The 15,953-nt window shown below is 36.0% G+C and overlaps 1 protein-coding gene across 4 annotated transcripts in view; it reads right to left on the minus strand.

Moving 5' to 3' along the window:
• Positions 1 to 851: 851 nt before the first annotated feature.
• The window catches only part of cyth1b (cytohesin 1b), a 36,955-nt gene continuing 21,853 nt past the window's right edge, over positions 852 to 15,953 (minus strand). For 2 of the 4 annotated variants that reach the window (XM_060857489.1, XM_060857497.1), the window contains exons 2-13: positions 10,467 to 10,549; positions 7,598 to 7,662; positions 6,641 to 6,707; positions 6,149 to 6,267; positions 5,417 to 5,497; positions 5,197 to 5,309; positions 4,868 to 5,016; positions 4,641 to 4,753; positions 3,133 to 3,211; positions 2,901 to 2,972; positions 2,651 to 2,805; positions 852 to 2,348 (exon numbers count right to left, since the gene is read on the minus strand). In XM_060857489.1, coding sequence (XP_060713472.1) covers positions 2,270 to 2,348; positions 2,651 to 2,805; positions 2,901 to 2,972; positions 3,133 to 3,211; positions 4,641 to 4,753; positions 4,868 to 5,016; positions 5,197 to 5,309; positions 5,417 to 5,497; positions 6,149 to 6,267; positions 6,641 to 6,707; positions 7,598 to 7,662; positions 10,467 to 10,549 — 1,175 coding nt within the window. In that variant the 3' untranslated portion in view covers positions 852 to 2,269. The remainder of the gene's footprint in view (positions 2,349 to 2,650; positions 2,806 to 2,900; positions 2,973 to 3,132; positions 3,212 to 4,640; positions 4,754 to 4,867; positions 5,017 to 5,196; positions 5,310 to 5,416; positions 5,498 to 6,148; positions 6,268 to 6,640; positions 6,708 to 7,597; positions 7,663 to 10,466; positions 10,550 to 15,953) is intronic. The other 2 variants (XM_060857473.1, XM_060857480.1) reach the window with 1 other exon arrangement.

Consider the following 15,953-nt stretch of genomic DNA (forward strand, 5'->3'; position numbering starts at 1 on the left):
CATGAGGTACAATAGTGTTTGAACTAGTGTTATTTCTGGGATTGGGATGATTACATAGTGCATGTATCACAGTTATACTGTGTTTATGCAGTTTTCTCAAAGGAGTTTGTAATCTCAGGTAGCAGGAGGAAAGTCTTTCTTTTGCCCTCAATTCTCAGCATGTACGCTTGAAGAGACACGTCTGGCCCTAAGTGCATCTTCTTCATGTCATCTTTATGTGCATTGAATGAATAACTTTTAAAGGCAATACAATATGATTTAGCGTCTACATGTAACTACTAACGAGTTTATCTGGCTAAACTTCAAAAAGCTCAAATTAACCACATTCGCCATTGCATTCACAAACTGAAGTTTCAAACAAAAATGTTTTGTATATTGTTTAAAAAATTCCAAAACTTCTACTCTTTTGTCTTCCTTATCCATATTTTCTGCCCAGGTTTGCATTAAATACATGCCAACATGTTTAACGAACTAGATTTAACCGACTGCTTTGCCTAAGCCTCAGGAATATTAACCGTTATAACGGTCACTGTACAGTATGTATAGGATTTTCCAGAAAATGCAGACAGTGCAGTTGTGAACATTTAAGTAAGCGATTTTGCATTTTTGTTATTGTTGTGATGGTGAACAGAGCAATTTCTTTTGTAAGAAATTTTACTTTATTTATAAATAATATTTATTGCTAATATTGCAAATAACAAACACGAAACTGCCTCACAAGCAAATAAAACGAAATTTCAGGTGCAGATTTGAATTTTGCTAAAACCCTTTCACAGCAGTAATTTTTTAATACTATAACTAAGCAGGCAATACACTTTGTTACATGGCAAGATCATTAACTAAGCGAAGAAAACGGTTCAAAAAGCTGCGTTTTAATGTACAATATAAATATTCCTTCCTAGAAGATATAATTTCCATGTGATTAAAAACTAGGCTAATGCCCTAAACATTCAATACAAAACCAGACGACCAAAAACATTTTATTGTGTCTGGATTTCTGACATGATAAAATATTTTTTAGTTCATTTGATTTAGAGTTTTATTTCAAGACTCAAGACTACATGGCAATTGCAAAAAAATCTAAATGATAAAGGTCTTCTCAAAACCATATTTTTATACAAACACATTCAGACAAAAATACAACTTTTAAAGTATATACAGAAGTGATACATTGACATTGCCTCCTCTAATATTTCTGTGCACTTCAATAAAGAAACAAGTTAAATACTGAAATCTCTTGCATTCCGAACTATTTTAGTAAAGCAACCCATCCTCACCATCATTATTATTATTACTACTCCATTTTAATATTTAAAATGTAAAATTGTTCTCCCACATTAACTAAGAAAAAACATACAACAGGCCGTGCTGTTGCACAAAGATGATGCACAAGCCAAGAGGGACAAAAATGCCAAACCTACTTTAAGTGTATCACTGGATCAGGTCAAACAAATACAAAAGCCCCAAGGTAATATAGAGAAGAAAAAAAAGAAAACAGAAAATATGTCTTCTTTACACTGTACATTACAGGATGTAAGGCCACTTTCATTGTTATGAACAAAAGACTGAACAAATCAGTATAAAAACAATCCACTGCTTCAGTCATTAAGGCATATAAAAATAGCTTTGGAAATGAGACATGCAAATATCTTCATTTCAAGAAGCAGACAAAATATAACAGCAGACAATACAAAGAAAATTATTACAAACATGTAAAAAGCCACATGAATGTCATTATGGAAGCTGATCAAGAAACACAGCTTATGAAATATTCAGGAGAACGTGCAGATAATATACTTATCCTGCTGTCTGTACATGTATCAAACAAATAAAAACAAAATCTGAAATACATATTTGTCAGCAGCTTTTACATCAGTTGCCTTGTAGAGTCAGACCTGCTGATTTAAAATGTTCATAGAGTGACACAGGCTATACATAATAAATTTACACATTATTTTGTAACATTTGCAGTTTAAGAGCCTCTGTCCAATGCTATAATCCTTCAATACATACAAATCCCTGAATGAGTATGTATGCATGTTTATTCAAAAAGCATAATAAAGTAAATCAAAGTCAAAAGCAGTGTCACACAAGGCTCACAAAACTCCCAGTGAAGTTAACCATTTCCACATGAAAACACCAGAGCATTCCTGAGTAGGACTGGTCCAGTCCACAGTTATGGCTTCTAGGTTTCATTTGTCCACTTGCAAAATCACAGGTCATTTCTTTCTTGGGTGTCCTTCACTTAGCCTTCAGGAATCAGGAAAATCTACTGCCTCTTTATAGAGGACACCTTCTTCTTCCTGGCTGCAAGCATTTCATAGAAGGGGTCCCTGCTGATGGCAGCTCTGGAGACAGGAGAAAAAATTCTGTTACAATACTTTGGCACTTTTGTACACTTAATACTAATAATAATACTTAATCTCACATGCTTAAATCACTAAATCACATAAATAAATGTATTCTAATTATGCCTACACCCTCCTTTTCCATTAAATCCAAAGTTACATTATATGTAGTAGTAGCCCTTTATTGTCACTGGTCACAGGTACCAGCAAAATTAGCCATCAACCTGTCCATACATACAATACATACAAATATATGTATTATATAGTGTGCATATAATCAATGAACTTGGATGACCACTAACTTAATACTGCTGATCCATTCCTCTTTTTCTTCAATGGTTGGGGCTGAGATTCTGTAGAATGTGTGGTTTCCCTCGACCACTCGACCATCTGCCTCAGTCTTGCAGGCCTTGATCACTTGATCCTTATTGTCTGGGATGAAGAGCTCAAAGCAGTTCTGTGAAGACAGTTATTGAAACAATTAATGTGCATGCATGCATACAGACACATTATACCATGTATAGAAATATAGTGAAGAAAAGGAGAACATACTGGTTTCTTTGAATCCTCCACTTCTCTGATGCTCAGATTTTCCAGGGGTATAATCCCTCTTGGCTCTTTATCCTAAACAAAGTTAATAATGATTCAGAAATAAAACATGCTCAACCATCTGCATGGTTATGTTTCATTAGTGCATGGCCATATAATTGGTTGCTCACCAAAGAAGATTTTACAAATTGAACATATCAAACACAAATGAACCCCCAAATTATGGGTTACTTACAGTTGTGTATTCAAAGTAATAAAGGCAGTTATCTGTCAAGATAAACCACCTTCTTTTCCATGTTTTGACCCGTCCCCCTGTAAAATGGAAAGACAGCCCAGTGAAAAAATGTATAACCGAATGCTGATAGTGAGAACTGGGTTAACAGCCAAGAGAGCGGACGAGACGACGGCAAAAAAGAAATAAAGCAGGATGAGGTTTGGAGCACTGCAGCGGGCAGACATGTGCATGGTTAAGTTACATTAGTGCATAGGCAAGTAATGGGTTTACTCGTTACCAAAATGTAAAAGAATCCCACAAAATGGATAAAAAGTAAGTAATCAAATGTAAATGACAAAAGAAATGCAGAGAGGACTCTAATAAATTATAAAGTAAGATACCAGCTATATGTCCATCACAACACAAGGAGGTTTTCTTACTTTGCTTTATCTTAATGTCTTTCGCATGTTTAAAATGTCTTAAAATGGATTTTTAAGTATTATGTGGTAATGTAGTTATATATAGCAGAATCCAAGCATGGAGCTTTCCTTAGAAGGAAACAATAATAAGTATTATACTCTAAACAAAAAATAAGTGTTTCTGGTTCTCAGCAGAACTGTGTTAATTTGGAAGAATCAAAGCCAGATCTGCCTTTATGCCTTTATGCAGATCTGTGGCAACTAAACAAAATAAACTGCAGAACATGTAAGGCAACCTTTGATAAAACCTCTCTGATGCGCACGATTAAGCTTTCATTATGTTACAGAAATTGCAATCATGAGCAAAGAATAAAGAAACCTGCAGCATCCAGGATTAAAGGCTTATGGCTAAACTCCAAGTTCACGCAGTAGCATTATGGGGCTTCACACATTGCAAGCAATGTAGCAATGTGCAGGAAATGCCACATTCCAGCATAGCTCAGCATTATGAAACTAATAAGAAACATAAAACCATTTCATTTTTCCAATGAAATATCGGTTTAAAAAAAAATCTAATGGACCAAAAAGTAAATAATGAGAGCAAAGCACACCACATAAAGCACCCAGAAGCACAGCATATTGGCTAATGGGAAGAACCGGTGTACATACCTCCTGTAGAAAGTGAACATGAAAATAGAATAAAGTGGAAAAAAGAAAAAGTGTAATAAAAATCACAAAAAATAACCAAAAAAAGTATTAAAATCACTGCAATTACAATATTTTCACTTCTATAACTCTCCACCAGATGGCAACCTAAACAAACAGAAATAACTAGCCAAATGCCTACGGTCCTTTAGGACATTAATGTTCATATTCAGTAATGTTATTATTTTATTGACTTCTACATATATCGTGTGTCATCACTTTGTAGGAGACAAAGGCTCATCTGACACTACCATGTACAGTGTTGGCATGATTGTGTCATGTTGTAAAATAAGAATAAAACATCAGTGTGGATTTATAGAACATTTAATTTAACACATGTAAAACAACAACCTTATTAAAAGAAATGTGAAAAAAAAAAAAAAAAAGAGTAAAATATGCCACTCACCCAATTTCAGCAACCAGCCCTCACGGTCTGGATTAAAGAATGTGTGTGTTAGGTCATTGCCATCGTCTTCTGGTATCTTAAAGGGCTCATTCTTGATGCTTTCATAAAGGTTCTGTAGATATGGACATGCATTAAAGAAGCCTTAACATAATTGTACTAACACACACACACACGCACGCACGCACATGCACACACTCTGTGTGACACATAAACCATGAAATCTGACCCTGAGCAAGTCCTCTGGTAGGTCTCCCCCATCATTGATGCCTCTGTTCATGGCTATGAAGCGCTCAGCTGAAGGCTTGTCCTTTACATTAGGGTTGTGTAGGCTTGTATTCAACATGATGACGGCAAATGAAAGAACATAGCAAGTATCTGCAGAGAAAAAAAAAAGCAATCTTTATTTTTATTTTTTTAGATATGTAAGCACTTCAGTCTCACTAAGAAGATTAGCCAAAAGATCATGGATGAGTAACTGTGAGTAGGCAGGAAAAGGTCAAATTAGCTTTTGCAGAATTAAATATTAGCATTGCAATGAAACAAGCATAGACTTGCCTGTGGACTGAAAGACACCTGTGTTGCACTGACAGTAACGCTGTGCAAAAGCCTCCATCATGCGGTCTATCTTCTGGGCTTCACCAGGTAACCGGAAACTCCACAAGAATTGTCTTCATGGTACAATGACAGAAAATAGAAAAAAACAAGATTATTACAATAGCAAAGCAACAAAAATGGCATTGTGTATGATCATCATCCCTAGGTTTTCCTACTTTACCGGAGTGCTTGGACCAGGTTGAGATCCGTAAATTCATGAAGCTCCACAAAAGCATGAAGAATCTTAATATTGAATTCATCTCTGGAAGCAATAGGATGAAGGACATGATTTAAAAGATTACTCCAATAATAGATGTTAATTACTTTCAAGAAGATTTTACTTAAATAATTTTAACTTTACGATATCAAGGAGCAGATAGATAGATGGATAGATAGAGAGAAACAACTTTATTGTCATTGCATTGTACAGGTACACAGCAACAAAATGCAGTTTGGCATCTACCAGAATGCAAAATGTAGCAGTCCTGCAAAAGTGCAGATAAATATCTAGCATATTTACAGCAAGTGGTATATATAAAAGCATATACAGTGAATAAATATAAAGGCTATAACAGTGCAGAGATGTGTGGACATACAGGAGTATAGTGAATAAATATAAAGGCACACAGTGAATAAATATAAAGGCTATAACAGTGCAGAGATGTGTGGACATACAGGAGTACAGTGAATAAATATAAAGGCACACAGTGAATAAATATAAAGGCTATAACAGTGCAGAGGTGTGTGGACATCATTAAGAATTACAGAATTACAGAAATGGTTCTAAGGCTATGGCATTAAAGAGGACTAATTAAGCTGAAAGCCTGAAAATAAGTCTCAACAGTGGGAGACTGACAGCAGTTCTGTATTACACAACCACATCAATTCAGTCGAGAAAACGTGTCATTCTCACCTTTCACCTAGATAATCTCCAATGGCCGTCTTGTTGAGGCCCTCACCCTTATAGAGGAACTGAGCGATATCCTCACAGGTATTCTTCAGCAGGTCGTTCTCTATGAGGAACTGGATCCCCTGGGAATAAACAGCAAAGTCAACTTTCCATGTGTCCTGATGGGGGGTACAACAGCCCTAACACTCTATTAATGCAATACTTAACAAATGTGATTTCAGGATATTATGTTACGTTATTAGGATATTTTTCTCCTCTATTTCAATTGTGTATGTGTATGTAGTCTGAACAAATATTTGAATGATGTAATAATAAAATAGAGGATAAAAAGTTGAAGAAATACAGATGCAAACAAAAATGTACATGTTTTAAAATACAAGTGCTAATTATACTAACTATACATATGGAAAGGCAATTAAATGCAAAAAGACCATCACAGAGTCCAAGGTAAATACAATAAATAGAAGTCAATAAAAACACAGACACACTGTATACCTTTTTGGGATCCATGTTGAATTTCTTTCGGCCCATGGCCACCTGTTTATTCCTTTGCATATTTTTCCTGTGAAAATAAAAATCATCCAAGCTGAATCAGTGATGCATTCTGTTGATTTTAAGAAAATAAAAGACCAGAGAGGCATGGTAATATGAGCCTGTTAAAGAATGCAGCTTCTTAACACACTATGCATGTAACAGCATCCTAATGGCATCATTAATAACCTCAGGATCTCAGTGCATTAGCAGATTGGGAGAATTCCCACTGCGCAGAGGGCACTGCGTTATAAATTAAGAGAGGTTTTCATCCTCAATGCATCAGCTACTATATTACTAGAAGATGACACTTAATAAAGAAAAAGGAAAGGCAAAGGAGAAATAAGAACAGAAGCCAGAAGCATAAGGGGGATTCAGCAAAATTCAGTTCCTTGAGAATCACAATTTCACTATTAAAATTCTGTGTCAAACTCCAAGTAAGTGCAAATTTAAAAAAAAAAAAAAAAGGAAAAAAAAAACACTACTGTAAAAATAAAAAATAAGAATGCTTTTTAAATCATTGGTTATTACAAAAATGTCACAAAATGTCTTCAATTTTGGACACATTGGCCCTACAATGTTTCAACAAACAACCTACGGAATGAGCAAGCAAATATAACAAAGTCTCATGAACTGGACATTAGCCAACAATCTCCAAACCTAACAGCAAACTTTATGATGAAGTCTAGTGCTTCAACATTCACTAAATCCTTTGGGATCATAGTTCACTTGTAGCTCACTGACCTGAGGAGCCATTATAACCTGCAATGTATCTATGCATGTTCATATCACATGGCTAAAGTTACAAAATGAAGTACAGAGTATATTTAATCTCGTTGATCTCGTCTTGCTCTTTGATCTATTACTTAAATGTCTATCATGCCCAGTGTTTTAGGGAAAGACGCACACGCGCACACACACCTTTCTTCAGTGGACCCCAGGTTCTCAATCTCATTCGTCACCTCTGCTATCTCATCCTTGAGTCTCTAAAAGTGAGAGAAGAGAAAGGAGAGAACGAAGCAAGTGATGACAAACATGGAAGTCAAGCTCATGTTCTTATATTTAAAAATGAAGGCTGGAAAGGTATCAATCTACTGCGACCATGACTTCATTATTATTCAGACATTTCAGCATATGGGCTTTAGTCTGCCCCAAGCATGAGATATGAATGGCATGAACAAGTAGGCTAGTGAGAGACATAAAGGACTGAAAAAAAATGAGGTGCATGAGAAAGAATGTACAAATGAGAAATGTAATCCTGAGTAATGCTTTCATCTCTAATGAGTAGTTGGTGATACAGTAGCTGCTGGGAAGGGCAAAGGCCTCAGAGTTATGTTGCTCCCCCTCCATCTGTAAGTCATCCACAAAACCCCAGGGTTTCAGGACACCCACTAACAAACACAAGGAAATATCACCTGAATGTGCACTTGTGTAGGTTTAGGAGATTGCAGCCATTTGTTTGTAGCCACCATCATATAACTGTACTGCATTAGCAATTCATCACCTTCCAGCAGATCAGACAGATAAATAACCAGCAACACACACACACAAAGAAGGAGGGGAAAGTGCATTGGCAAATGTTAGTGTGTGTCTGTGTGTCTTTCAAAGGTCACATATGACACTGTGGAAGAAGTCAAATAAGAAATAAAAAAAATTAAAAAGATACAAACAAGCTTGCAAGTCAGGGGGAAAATGATGCAGGCCTCATCAACATCACTCTCTGCTTCAAGGAGAATCAGTGATCAATTATACAGGGGCAGCTGACCAAGCTGAACGTTTCAGTGTTTTGCTCTGGTAGAAGAAGATAAGCAGACATAATTGCTGAAGGAAAGGACTAACATTGCTGAGACGGAACAAAAAAAAGAGCAGGTTAACAATGCATTGTGTCAGAGTTGCTAGGCGATGAGTGTAGAAGAATGGCAACAATGAGCAGTCTATTTGCATTTGTCCATCTGTCTTCACAACTTTATGCTACCATTTTCCTTCTCTATTGCTCACCCTTCAGCTTGTCTTACTATCCCAAAGATATGTTGAATGCCACAGAGATAAACTGGGTCAAGTCCTCTGCTCTGTCTTCCCAAGAAAACAACGTACAAGAAACACATTACATTTTATTTGTGTAGCGCTTTTGTTAACAAGCTGTCAGAAAGCAGCTTTACAGAAATCCAGATGTAGATTTAGATCTCTAATGAGTGGCAGGGAAAGAAAGAACCTTCATATGAGCATACTGTAAATAGGAGTCCTGTCTTTATGATTAATGAACTAATACAGGAAAAAAAGGCTGTACATTTAAGTATATTCAATATTAAGGACAAAAACCGCATTGCTAGCATGATTCATTAGCTAGGACGATACATAATGATCTATATTGCCATTAACTCTAATACACATAACTCTAATACTTTGCTGCAGTAAATGCAGCGTACTTCATGTGAAGGTGACGTTCCCATGACTTCGCATGACCCGGCCAAACAAAATCACATCACAAGGCTTTCCAGTTAAGACCATGTAAAGTTCTAACTTTAGTCTGTAAACGATCAGCCTGAAGGTCTGACCTAACCCCATTGATAAATGTTTTTACTTCACAATAAACCATTTAAATGTCAGATCAACATACACAAAGCTAGCAGTGTTACACTGAACAATATCATCACTGACAGTACTGAGAAATAATCTAACCATATATAGCTCATCACAAGACTTTCATGTGATACGTTTCCCTGACAACTCTTAAAAACTACACGATCTTTAAAACTCTATCAGCTAAAACATTTGCAATAAATACAATTGATGCCAGGAAGACAGAAATGTGTAGTTGCATAAAGGCAATATTGTGGCAACAGTTTAAAAAAGGAGATAAAAAAAGGGAAAGTGCAAGCAACAGCTTAAAGGTCAGAGTTGACTATATGTGGTGAAAAACAAAGCAATCTTAAAGCAGAAAGTGTTTCCAATTAATAAATGCGTTGAAGAATTATGAACATTCATTCTGAATTCCAGAATCCAGGTTTAATAATATTTATGGTCAGGGATGTCACTTTCCTATTCAGCTTGTGTATGGAAGAATAAATTTCAGTGCAAAGTGGCAATTAAATAATGTTCATGCAAGCTGAATTTAAAATATATGCAAACATTCTATTAACATTTTCCACAACTGATCAAGCGAAATAATCTAAGCAGGAGAAGGATTAATGATCAGCATTGGTAGAGGGTAATGTGAGGATAATGTGAGTAACTGAATTTGCAACACCATCTCCTCCATACATGTTCCTCTCAAGATCTCAGCTCATACTGTCATTTTCTGAGTGATGGATGTGTTCCACCCACTTTAACCTGGAAGTGCCACAGGTTTTCGTTTGCAAAAAGTACACACTTGCGGAACTTGTGATATTAACTCAGAAAATCTGAACTGGCATCTGGCATTTTAATACAAAGCAAAAGCTAAATCTCTTTAATACAAAGCAAAGATTTGTAACAGGAGCGTTTATGTCTAGAATGAACAAGACTTAGTCCCAAGCTAGGTTAGTACTTACTGCTTACATGTAATAAAAATAAGAAAAGTATTTTAATTAGCAACACCAGCTGCAAAATAAGATGTAAATGTGGCCACTGGAGCTGAGAAAAGATCCATATCCATATCTCTATGGATCCTTCCCAAATGCAAGGGAAGAGTGGGCTACTAGGAGAGAGGTCACAAGTGCAAATAAGATCAGAAGAGTCTACTCCTTCTCTCAGCGTACTTAAAGCTTCATGTTGCAGAAAATACTTTAAAACAGGTAAAGAGAATCCTCACCTGGATGTCCTCAAGCAGCTCCTGCTTTCGGCGCCGTATATTCTCCAGCTCCTGCTTCTCCTCTGGCGTCAGGTCATCTGGCACTGGGTGAAGGAAAAAGAGAATTATGAGGGTGTTGAATACGAGATAATTATATTTGTAACCAAATAAACTGTTTAGATGGCTCTGTGCTTGAATTTTAAAATGTGGGCAGAAATGTTAAATGTACACAGACGCACAAATAAAACACTCAAACTTCTGTTAAAAGAATGAATATTCTTTAGGCGGCGGATGTAGATGTAACTTAAGGTAAGCTAGATATAAATATGTAATCTTCCTGGGGCTCAGCTCAGACATTCACCATCTACAACAGTGGTAGCTTTTCCACTAGTGGTCTTTTTTCTCAGGTAATCTATACGAAATGAGAGACATGCAGTGATACTGGAATACAAAAATACAAGAAGAATTCCTAATCTGAATAGAAACAATTCAATTTCTGGGCCTTATTTATGCAATGCAAAAAAGTTAAATAAAAATGTCTTGCTGTTCTTATTTATGTCAACCACAATGACCTACTTACACATTTCAAATCCGTTAACACAGTAGACTGACCTCAGCATCAGACATGTAATAATACAGTTTTCAATAATATAACTAACAAAACATAAATAAGCAAAACCTATGCCCATTTTGTATCCAAACTGTCAGTTAATCAATATTAATTTGTTGATTACAGAGATGTTGTATGAATGCAATTGTGTGGATATAATCTGCGTAGTTGTAATTACCTATGATGCTCCTTATGACCTTATTCATATAACTGCAAATTTTATTATAATGATATTGCTTAAATATGGTGCTTCATATTGAATGCAAATGAATGAATGCATGCATGAACCATGAATGCAAATTCAGGTAAATCATGACAGCTCAGATGGACTGGGCAACAAGAGTTTTTGGCCCCCTGCCCCCACACCCCCCACTCAGGACAAAAAGAAATGGAGTCTAAGACTGTTATCTACGGAAGCGTATTGAATTCACTTGAATAAAAAAAAAAATCTACTCTGTTTTTCTGAATTAACGACTTAATTATCTCAGAATTATGAGATAATTTTTCAGGAAAAATTTTTTTTTGCTGTTTTTCTGAATTAACGACTTAATGTGGATTGCATGGAAGTAAACATGTCCCGCCTTTCAAGTTTAATCCGGTTTTATTTTACTTTGGGTTTGAGACATTGGGAGATACTGCTGTCTTTAAGTAATATAAATGGTATTGTTATTAGTGCATCAACTTTGCGCAGACACCTCAAGACTTTGCGCCTGTTCAGACGAAAAGAACATTCTGATCTGCTTGACGTTGCTGTGTGTCTCTAGGATCAGTTGAACCGATATGGTATGCTTCACGGTAGCCGTATCACCATTCGTGAAAACCCGTCGATTGCACCATTGATGCAGATCCCATATGGTTTGAGTTTATCATATGAATCAACATGCCATAAAAAGTTCGGGCCTGGATTATGATACAAACGTCGCCAAAGACGATTCCGGCGCCTCAGTTGCACTCCATGGAGATCCAGTATTTTCAACAATTGCCTGATTGTCTCTTGTGTCACCACATAGCCAGCCTGAATGCATCTTATATCCATGAAGCATACCATATCGGTTCAACTGATTAAACTTGAAAGGCGGGACATGTTTACTTCCATGCAATCCATATTAAGTCGTTAATTCAGAAAAACAGAGCAAAAATGTTTTTTCCCTGAAAAATTCTCATAATTCTGAGATAATTATGTTGTTAATTCAGAAAAACAGTAGATTTTTTTTACTCAAGTGAATGCAATACGCTTCCGTAGTTATCCATGCGTGTCGACTTCATTCACAATTCATCATTAAAAATTCCTGAGTCAGCGTTTTTGCCCCACCCCCACCTTAACCAAATACCAATTTACTAGTCACACAAGCACATTTCTACACGACTTAGTGCTAATCACTATGGTAACACCTTTACTAAAATTGCCTTACAAGCCAGTGAAGAAATAACCAGAAAAACTCACATACCACCCAACCCACCCCCAATTGATCAGGTCAGGGGTTCAAGCCACAGCACCGCAAAGCTACCACTGTTAGTCCCTTGAATAAGGCCCTTAACCGTCTCTGCTCCAGGGGTTTGGTAAAATGGCTGACCCTGTGCTATGAACCCAGCTTCTTAACATGCTTGGATTTACGAAACAAAAATCCCTGTGATGTGATGCATATGTGTGAAAATAAAGTCTTCTTATTAAGTCTGACTGTGTTCTGCCCCAGAAGATTTCTGTGAAAAGTGAAGTAGATGGTTCTTGGTTGTATATGTATATGGAGCACAAAGTTTCATAGCAAAGATGTTTGCTTATTGTACAATAACAACTGATTATCATGACAGAGCTGATGATCTCAGTGATTCTACACTGTTTTATTCTGTTTTAACCTTTTTGAGCCCTATAAATATACAAAATTATACTTTAAGAACCTTATCTACCACAAGCTTGTGTTGTTTTTGAAGGCACAGTCTCAGCTGTTGGATGAGCTTGGTTACTGTAGTGTTAATGAGGCCTTTTCATTGTGAGCTTATCTGAACAGTCATCAAAGCATCATTACACTGTCAGGCAGAACAGAATCAGAAATGATAAAAGAAGAATAAGGCACTTTAAACTTCAGACAGAATGCACATGCTCACTGGACAGTCTGCATCTGATCACACAAAACATTTAGAAGCTAAAATGGCATGAAAAATGCTTTAGACATAAAGCACACAATAAAATACAACTTAAAACATTTATTTATGCAATTACACTAAACTATCACTCCCTGAAGTGTGGGCATGGTGGAAGATCAACTTTGCCTGGGCATAGAACACCATGTCCCCATTAAAGCAACACCAACTGTAGCTGAATGTCACATATCAGCCTGTTTGTGAGTGTGATTGACTGTGAAATAGACTACCAGATCAACTGGTGTTCTGCTGCAAATATTTAAAATATTAGAAACTGTGAGATTTTTAATTCAAACTTTTACATTTTTTAACTTCCATTTATTAAACGCAAACCCAAATTCTAGCCAAAATTAAATTACTCTAGGCCCTATTCCCACACATATACTGTACTGCACCAGATAATCGACAGAATGTGTTGTGTGTGTGTGTGAGAGTGTGAAGCCACAGTGTGCTGAATGCAGTATGAGTGCTACCAGGAAGAGATTTAGAAGCAGGTCATTTCCACATCTATAACAGAAAAGTAAATACCTTGATTGTGGATCACAGGAGAAAAAAAATACCCCACTTAGTCTGCATTGTATACCAAAAAATACCACACATTAAACTCCTTATTTATAAATAAATGCCTTATTATGTGCTCAACAGATTTTTATAACCAATATATTCGCCTCTACTTTATGTAAAGCGGAAAAACATTTTTAGGTGGAGAAATGGTGTAGCAGCATCCACCCAATCATGGTACAGGAACTTTAGCTTTTTGTCATTTATGAATTTAGAACGGAGCAAAAATCATATTTTTTGCTGCAGCAACATTTTTTAAATGTAACACAAACAGCTAATCTGCATATTAACACACAATATCACTATTTCATAAATACAAGCATTGTTGAATCGTTATTACGATGCAACACAGATACAAAACACTTCTAATGATTTACTTTTTTGTATTTACTTTTATTTTAAATGCATCTTAATTGTATTCACTGGCAACCCCTATATAAAATACAGTCCACAACAAGAAGACCAACTCTTTATTTTGCTATACATTTTAGACATATATTACATGAGACAAGGATTGACTTGGGCACTCAAAAACCTTCCTCCTTGTTGCAGTGGCAGTGCGTTTTGGGTCATTGTTTTGCTGGGGGATAATGTTCTTCCCAATTAGAATGGAGGCACTTCTATGTAAATTAGTTTCTGTTGACTTCTGTCTTCATTCTGCTGCTACCATCATGAGTTTTGTAATCAATAATGATTAGTGAACCTGTTCCAGAATCAGTCACACAGGCCCAAGAAGCCATGACACTACCTCCACCATGCTTGAACAATGAGTTTGTATGTTTTAGATCACAAGAAGACCCTTCCTTCCTCCAAATTTGGGCCTTTCGTTCCATTTGAAAGAACTTAACCTTGGTTCCAGAACATTTGCATTTCTTTGTAAATACCAAACTGGCCTTATGATGATGAGTGGTTTACATCTTGAAGTATGGCCTGTACATTTCTTTGAAATCTTCATCAAACCATGGATCACACTTTCACACCATGAAGTTTGGTGGTGGTTCTTTTTCTTTTTAAATCAAAACTCCAACAATTTTTCAGTCATCAACTGCTGCAGTTTTCCTTAACTGACCTGTTTGATATCTGTTTTTTAATTACACCAGTACATTATTTCTCATTTCAAATGGCTCCCATAGACAGCTCTCTGGTCTTCCTGCTGGTTTATCCTTTTTACAACAGCAAATGATTTCTTCACAGGTGAAAACCAGGGCTCAAACTAAGTAGACATTCTGATGTATTTATTGTTTAAACAATCAAACTAATATGGCACTGAACAAAACAAACACTGTCAGTCACATGTTCCTGTGTTTCTGATCAACTGGAAAATGGGTGAGTTCATACAAAAAAGGTGCTATTTTCCAAGTTTAACAAATTTAGATGTACATATCAGGAAGAAAATTAGGCTAAAACTTTGATCCCTTGTCTCATTTATCTTTTGATCTCAAGTCCAAATGTATTCAATATATAGCAAAAGTACAGCAGTGAATTGTACAGCCATAGTCCTAAACTATCACCAATATGCTACCACAGTTTTAACTTGCTGTGATTAAGGATTATGGTTCTAAGGATTATGGACAAGTGCAAGTGTTTGTGATCCGAGCTTGGCCAGTGAGACATGACTAAAATAAATATAGAAGATTATATTCTCACTGAGAAATGTATCATGTTAATGTAATAAAAGCATGCAGTGATGGCAAGAGCTGGCTTTGGCCTATTTGCTCTATAATCACAAAAACAAACTAAAGCAGATTTTTTACGTTGCCATAATGACCAAAGATTCATGTTTAGTCTATTCTTTACAAATATATACAAAATATAATGTATATGAGGACTACAAGATGCATGTTACTAATTCAACATAGTATAAGTCAATATACCAAACAGAATATATATTTATATTTTTAAAAAATGGTTAATTATGTTAGAATTGAATTGTTATAGTTACAAGACAAATATATTTTAGATTCCAACAATGACCTAGTCAGAACTGTGCTGTGTGGAAATGAACAAGTGGTTAAAGTTCACACTGTTCCAACAACTTCACTGATTGTAGTGAAAACCAAACTTGCAAACAACCTGCTGTTGTCTAACACAGGACAGAGAAGCCAGTTTCCCTGCATATACACTGATAAGAGAAAAGCCAGCAAACAGTAGAAATAAACCAACAAATCACAACTGAAAAGAGCCTTATCAAAGCACAA

This window comes from Tachysurus vachellii, chromosome 2 (assembly GCF_030014155.1).
Source record: "Tachysurus vachellii isolate PV-2020 chromosome 2, HZAU_Pvac_v1, whole genome shotgun sequence".
In the NCBI taxonomy this organism is placed as follows: Eukaryota; Metazoa; Chordata; class Actinopteri; order Siluriformes; family Bagridae; genus Tachysurus; species Tachysurus vachellii.